Raw genomic sequence first — 8,283 nt, forward strand, 5'->3', positions numbered from 1 at the left:
TGTATCTTTCATCTTCCATATATGATTTTAGTTCTGGTAAATGGGAAAAGTCATGTAATACTATGCAAAATTGTCATCTGACAAATGCTTGTAAAATTATAACAAATTACATTGTAATGAATTAGACAGCACACTGTATTCAAAAATGACACTCATTTAGTTAATTTTGTTTATTTTTAATCAGGTTGAAATAATCATAACATATTACCGGTATACAAGTAATCTTTTTGTAAAAACGGGATGTGCAGTTAACAAATTTGACTAAAATGACCAATAATTTTTAACTAAACTAAGTTAAATATACACATATTTACATGGTTATACTTTCTAAGTAGATTTTATAGGTGCAACACTTCCCCTTCACATGCACCACTTTACAAATATGACTAGAACAAATACGACTAACAATGTCAGATTTTGACATGCAATTTTTTATGGGCTTGTCAGTAAGTTCATATATGTAGATTCTGAATTCTCTGTCTGGTAGCAGTTTGTATTCTATTGTATGGATCTTGTCTGAGTGACTGTTGGTATGAGTACAGGGCAGCCTGGGGGTTCCCTGTGATCTGTTGACATATCCCCAGGATCTCCCAGTAGATGTCTTTGAGGTGTGCAGGTACTAACTGTCCCTGATCATGGTGGGCGAGGACCTGTAGATCATCTAAAGCTCTCTGTTTTCTCATTGTGCCAACATGTCTAGAGCACAATAACTCTAACATATACAACAGTACGAGGGGTGGGATTATCAAGATAGGCTCGTTGTGTTGATTACTAGACTGTTGTTCTGGTTTTAGTTTATCGATATCAAAGATATCAACGTCAAGTTGGATATCCTGTGCTACAGCTTGTCTCAACTTCGTAGATAATGATTGCCCCCCTACAGCCTCAATATACCTATCTCTGTCTACATGAATCTGATACATAAGATATGGCTGATCTAACTTGACCTTTGTAATATCTATTACTGATAAAGCTTCCCTGTATTTGCATGTTTTGTAATAATACATGGCAATGTATAACATATCAGACACACACCCAAACCTAGCAGCTATTTTCAGCATGTTACAAGCCATTTTCTCTACAATATACAACTGTTTGTTTGAACCTGTACACGTGCAAGTGTACATGCGGTGTAATATAAATGCAGTGCACTGAAAGATAGTGGCTGTAAGTTTCTGTAACATAACAATGTGATACTGTGTCAGGGGTAAACTTATTGACTCTTCCACAGCATGTAGATACTTTCTGCATATCCGTAGTTCTACTCGGCCTATTGAATCAATAGAACCCATTTCATAAAAAATATCCATATCAACTTCAACCTCAGAGATCAGAGTGTGTTCAACGGTACAGATTGTGAGTCTGGGATTACACAGAACATTAATGATGTAGGAATTGATGGACGGACTGTGTAGAAGCAATGTTATGCCCTTCTCATACAATTTATACAATTGCGTGAACAACATCCTTTGTGCTTCACCATAGATATTGCTCAGAAACATGTTATTCTCTGGGATAAAAAAATTAGGACAATTTCCCTCGTACACCCATTTAAGTAGAAGTTTAAAGCATACCCAGAAACCGTGCAGGAGATTTTTTGGATGCCAGTGAGGTAGAGCATTTTGTTGAATAGACCAGAAAACAGCAGTTTTTATGTGATAGGAACACAGTAGTTTATCTCCATCTCTTAATCCATTGTTAATGATTTTCTTTAAGAATAGTTTTAGCAATCCATATGTTAAGAATTGTGTGTGATTCATCGAATACACAAGTTTGTATTCCGCCCGAGAAAAAGAAATTCTCCATTCGTTGTCTGCATGGTTTCCTAGTTTGTGTCCTATTGCTACAAAGTGACATCCATTTCTAATAATTTCGCTTACAACTTGACGTGGGGGCCATGAGTGACACCTGTCTATCCATGAGGAGGCAGACGGAGGCCAGAAATCACTGACAAAGCAATGGGCATGGTCGTATTTTAATTCACCACCATATAAACCACTGCTACATGGTCCGTGTTGCGTAGAATCAGAGAGAATAATAGAACACGTGACCTCTCTGTACTTTGAACTTGATATATAGAGCATTCCATTCATCCTTACACACGCTGACATCACTCTACTGTTAGCTGTTTCTAATGGTAACCATAGTAAAGTGAATCCTGGTGGACTCTTAGAACTGTCACAGAGAATCAGTGCATGTTCTTGTGTGTTGTAAAACTGTACCTGAAAGAAGTACCAGATCACTCGGTGGTTATTTTGCCAACGCATGTAGTCCAGGTCTGATCCACTCAATCTGAACCCCTCTCTCTCACTCCCACTGAGCATCACTGTGAACGGTCTATTTAACATTTTGTTATACTTCAACATCTCAACAATGTCCCGTATATCTCTCCTGGAGGCCACCTGTTGTGGGGTCCCCATCTCGAGACACATTCCCATATACACCGACTCAGATATCTTCTGAATAGCCATTTTACTGAAAATTAAAATATTTTTGTACGATATTTCATGTTTGTTTTCATTGCAGTAAAATACAATTTGAACCGTACAGGTTTCTGTTCAACAACAAAATCTAACTTACCTTTATTCTGTCCCGTTATAGTAATCCATTGCTGGGGATTTTTGTGTTTTATTTTTAGCCTTAGAAAATCTTCGAGTAGGTTAAACGAGCTTTTACACAGGTAGATAAAAGTATGTGGAACACTACAACTGTCCTATGAAACATTTAAAGAATACTAATATTTTTTCATCAATATCATATATATTATTCATGCATTAATTTTTAACTGGTATGCAGTACATTGTATCGCCATTCCAAAGATCCGTCGAGTTGTGTTTTCACACTGTGATAAAGATTTTAAATACTCCATAACACATAACGATTTATTAATAGAATGTTGGACTTCATTGACAGTAATGCATTAAGTATTTGTTTACACCATTTTTGATAATTTATACATTTCAAATATTGAAAGTACATGTATATATATATGTATTTTTCTGCCTTCGTGTCATAAGATTTACAAGCTATACCGATTCCAATAAAAAAAATAAATGTTGTTGAAGCGGTGATTTTTTATATCATTGAGGAAAGACGACACGTTCCTTGAGCAACTTTTTGTATATCCTCGCAAAAAAAGACTTCCAAAAAAATATTATTTTTAAGTTATTTGCGAACTGATTAAAATTTACTTATAAATGGATGTATCCCTAGATGGCCGAGTGGTTAGAGCGGTGGCCGCTCACTGGCAGGAGCGTAAATTCTAGAGGCCTGAGTTCAAAGCCCGACCCCGGCCGAGATAGAGTTCTAATATTGTGGATTTTGCTGTGCTGTATATTTATTTAAATTTATATCAGCAATTCCAGTGTATTTTCAACAAGATTATATAGGAAATTGCATACGCTAGTATTTTGCAGAGATGTCTGGTAAGGTATCCTAATTTTTTTCAAGAAAGCTTATCAAAGTAGTAGTAAACAATTAACAATTCCTGGAAAATGTTATATAAAATTAAGGAACATGTCGTCTGACCTTAACTTGACCCCCAATAATTTCCTAGAGGTTCAGATTTCCTTACTATACAGAGCTTATCTTTCACATTAGTTTTGACTGATTCAATTTATCTTTTTTTCACTGTAGTGTAAAACGCCTGGCTGTAAAATTATTAACTGAAACGAACCCAAGTCTGTCTTAAATTGGCGTTACTCTTGATATATCTGAAAATAAAATTTATATATTTTCATATGTAAAACAGATTCAACATTATTTTATTTAAAAAAGATTAATCAAAATGAAAACTTAACTTGATGAAAACATGACATTATTTTTTGTTTTGAAAAAACAACTTCTGTATGTGCGTATAATTTTTTGGTGGAAATCATTTTTCAACAATTTAGCGTGTATTCGGAAGGCGTACCTAATTCTTACTATACAATGTGCATGCCATTTAGGGATGTTCTTTTAATTATCTGAAGCTGCTTTTTGTCATATAGTCCTTATAGAATACATAGCACAATATATTTCAATAGTGTAGATTTCTTATTTTACACGAGTACATTGTAACAATAAAATCACTAGCACCATTTTATGTGCTAAAATTTCATAGTTCGAACTGTGCTTAAAAAATAGTCATTTGTTAAAATCAACGCGGATATTCATTCCTCACGTTTAATACGGAACTTACAGTATTACAATGCGCTATTTCAATGTCAAGAATTGCCCTGAAACTCAAAAGAAGTTGTGCTCATACACCCAAATAAAAGCTCTCAAACATTGCTTATACATGTATCAATGTTACCTCCATTTCCTCACATCAGATGAATTTCACCAAGTAAATCCCATAAAAAATCAAACAACTTTTTTGCAAAAACTAATTTTACTACTAAAAAAAACTTTCTACAAAAACTTGTATTCATACAATGTTGTCCCTGAATCTATTATGCATAATACTGATTGAAAAAAGGATTGAAAAGTCGTTCAAAATCATAAATAATACACAATAACAATTGAAATATGCTTCTTCAGTATTTAACACACGATATTTCTGTCGACCTTTGCCCTTTTGGCGTTGTTGCTCTTCCAGGGTGTAGCTTTGGCTGAGTCTGCAGCCCTGGGTTGTTTGTTCTCCACTTATCCACTTGGTGGCACACTGGGGTCTGCTTTGGAGCCTTCAGCTTTCTCCACTTGATCCATTTGATATCTACCCATCTCGATTTCAGACAACACTTTCTGGGCTTGCTCTGGGTTTCTTTGTTTTTTTAGCTGTCCGATCTCTGAGTTGCAGACTGATGTTTCTGATGAATTCCCTTTGATTTTACATCTTCTATTGTACTTGTACTCTTGTTATTGGCACAATGATGTTTCTTATCATTCCCAATTCCTTAAAGTGAATAGCCAGAGCAGACTTCACTATCCATTTCTTTGTTAATCTTTTCAGTCTTTGTTTCCAAAGACTTGGGTTTATCCTGTGTCTGTTTTAAACTAGACTGACTGCCTGTTTTGCTCTTGTAGGCTTTGGGGATTCTGGATTCCAGATTTCCCATGATCCATTTTGGTATTATTGTTCCATGGAGGTTTACAGCATGTTTCAGCTTCTCTTCAGATTTTGACAACGTTTTAGACAATTTGAACTTGAAAACTTGTGCTTCATTTTCAAGACTTTTAGAAACAGAAGACTTTGCGTTTCTTTGTAACATTGGTCACAGATCCCCGAGGAATATTTCCATCACGTGTACCTCTGATCAACCTTGCTCTATCACTCTGACTCAGACAATAGTTATGTTGATCCTCTGTCCTATTCATACCCACCTCCTGTAAATCCAGATCATCCTTGGAGAAACAAGACTCATCCTGATCTGTACACTCTTCCTCCACTACTTCACCAGACAGCCACACACATACATCATTCTCCTCCTCTGTGTGAAGCTTACAAGGAAACTCCACATTCTCAGCTACAGACAAATCACACACGTTCACAACCTCAGCAGCTGACCTACACATGACCTGGATGGCACCCTCCCTCATTGACGCCCCGTTCTCTGGAGGCCACTTTGTGTGGGTGATGAATGACACCACTCCACACTGTACAACATCCTCATGTTGGCCATGTTTGAGCTTGGTGATGGAAGTAACGTTTGGAAGCACCTGTTGTAACATGGACAGGTACTCCTCTGGACTTCATATCCCTTCCTCTGCTGAACTAAGGTCTTGATTCACACGCAAGTTCAACTTCTCCATCTCCTCCACACAGAGATCGTGACTAGGCGAGCTATTGGCAGATATGATGGCACTGTCTGATGTCAGGATACTTGTGGATGAATCTGGATTCTCATCACAGGTCTCCTTTTTGTCCTCTTGCTCTGGGCTTGGTTCTTTTTTCTTGCCTTCATCGAGTTTTGATTCGTCAGCTTTGAATTCCTCTAGACCAGATCCAGCCGGATGGTGAAGCTTCATAGTCAGTCCGGACAACAAATCAGCCACTTCTCTCTCCAGCTTGGCTTTGTTTTGAATCAGATGTATTACAATTTTTTATTATTCTATGTTTGACCTACTTCACTGACCTACTTTTAGGTGAGGGAGGAGCGTTCCCCCACCCCTGAGCCAGAGCCTGACTATGTAGAGTCAGACCTGCCCGGCCTACAGGACACGGTGAACAGCCTCCACAAACAGTTCGACCAATCGGTGGTGGAGAAGGACTCCCTGGAGATGGAGCTACAGTCCATGAACGAACGACTCAAAGCCGCAACAGAAATGGTCGACAGGTAACAATTTTTAAGATCTCTGTCAATATTAAAAGATAAGCATAATTTTTTTTTCATTTTCTATGAAAATAGGAAGAAGAGGATGAAAGCTGTTAATTCATCTTGAAATCACTTCAAATAATTCTAAAACTTTAATATTGGGGATTCGTATTGTAATCAATTTAACAAAAATTTGAATGGATGGTAGTAAATGTGATGTAGTATATTTTACACTGTTTTAATAATTTGTTCATTTCTGAGAGAGCCTTTTTCTTTTTTGCAGTCTAAAGCCCCAGGAGGCGCCGTGGAGGAAGCATGTGACGGAGAATGACTGTAACGATATGTTGGTGGCCAACTGTGTGACCGCCTCAGTCTTCCTGGCATACTGCCGACCCGCCAGTATCGACGTCAGGTACGCTACATACTGTAGATTCCCATTTATCCGCGTTAAATCGCATGAAATACAACTTGCGGATTTTATTTATTTGTTGGACACATAATAATATAAACTAAAGAGAACTATGATAAAAAAAACTTGGTGTTTACAATTTTATTATCTCGCGATTTGATTAAGTACTTGCATAAAATAAGGAATATTTAGTACTTGTCTTGTTCTAAACGCCTCCTCAATTTAATTCTAATTTTAATGCTACTTCCTAAAGAGTCGTTCTTAATTTTTAAGGAATATGAGAAAAAGATTATCAAATAATGAAATTTTCAGTAAAGTCATACAGCAGGTAAAATTTAATTCTTTGAAATGTCTGCTGCCATTACTGAAATTTTGAAAATTGTCAACAATGTAAATTGTGGTAAATTTTTACATTTAACAGGAAGAGAATGGGCGAGTTCTTCATGTAGGTGTGTGAGTTCCATGGCCTGCACATGCCTAGAAACAAACTGTTCAGGAACATGGAGCTGATCAACTTTTAATTAGTAACATACTAGATTTATATTGTAGAGACAGGGAGGGAGAAAGAAATATCATTTGAGATTTTATGGTTGTGATTGAAATGATTTTTAAAGTGAAATTCATGTATTCCTTTTGTTTATTTTACAGGAGAGGAAAGAGAACTTGGAGCTGATGGAGAAACTAGAGAAGTCCATGTTGGAGAGTCTGTCCAGCGACATCCGACTGATGAACGAACTCCCCGCCACCAAAAAACTGGCCGAACTAAAAAAACAGTACGACAAAACACTGGATAGGTAAAACGGAGCTTATCTTCTCAAAAACTTCAAAATAAATGAAAAAATTCTTTGATTGGAGGAGAAAATAAACTCATATTTTCCCGATGAATTTTCTACTTTGAAATTAAATTAAAAATTTGTTTCATACAATATTGATTAAAATTTGAGAAATGTTGTCTTTGTAAGGTTGTTTGTAAGGTTATTTAATTTACAGAATGTTACAGATTCTGAAAACTTTTATTATTTTTTTTTACAAAAGTTCATTGATTTCGTTTTGTGGTTTAATTTTGAGAAATTAAGAATTCTAATCCACAGTAATAATAATCATTAAGATTTTCTAAAAACTTCGAAAAATTGATTTTGCCTTTTTTTAAAAACCAAATCAATGATATGAGAAAATTAAATCAATCCTAGCTTTTGCATAATCTTTAAAAATAGATTTCTGGGTGAATAATTCCTTTTTTTTATTGTCACATATGTGCATGCCAATAGTTCCCTATCCGTTACTAACAGTCATTCCCTCCCTCCACTATCTAACACTAGGTGGCTGGTTCTGGGCTTTGAGTGAGTGCTACTCATTGTTAATTATCAAGATGTGTATTCATTGTTCATAATTAGCAATGCATGCAATTTGGCATGTTCAAAATAACATGTAATTCATTTCTGACAAAAATTAATGTTTACATTTAATCTGCAAAAGTTACATGTACCGTAGATTTGAACAAAAATTTGATGTACAAATCAACTCTAAGACTTTAAAAATTTAAACAAAAGTATACTAAACTTTTCACAATAATTCCCTAATAATTTCCCCCTTTGAGAAGCTATTTGCATGTACATTTTGACTGCACAAGGATTAGTT

At 35.8% G+C, this 8,283-nt stretch overlaps 1 protein-coding gene across 1 annotated transcript; it reads right to left on the bottom strand.

The window, feature by feature from the left end:
- Positions 1-278: 278 nt before the first annotated feature.
- LOC128183574 (uncharacterized) lies at positions 279-2,630 on the bottom strand. The gene is made up of 2 exons (XM_052852649.1): positions 2,581-2,630; positions 279-2,475 (listed from the first exon to the last, which is right to left on the bottom strand). The coding sequence occupies exon 2, from the start codon at positions 2,469-2,471 to the stop codon at positions 453-455; it is 2,019 nt and encodes a 672-aa protein (XP_052708609.1). The 5' UTR covers positions 2,472-2,475; positions 2,581-2,630; the 3' UTR covers positions 279-452.
- Positions 2,631-8,283: the final 5,653 nt, after the last annotated feature.

The sequence above is a fragment of the Crassostrea angulata genome, chromosome 5, assembly GCF_025612915.1.
Source record: "Crassostrea angulata isolate pt1a10 chromosome 5, ASM2561291v2, whole genome shotgun sequence".
NCBI classification, from domain to species: Eukaryota; Metazoa; Mollusca; class Bivalvia; order Ostreida; family Ostreidae; genus Magallana; species Magallana angulata.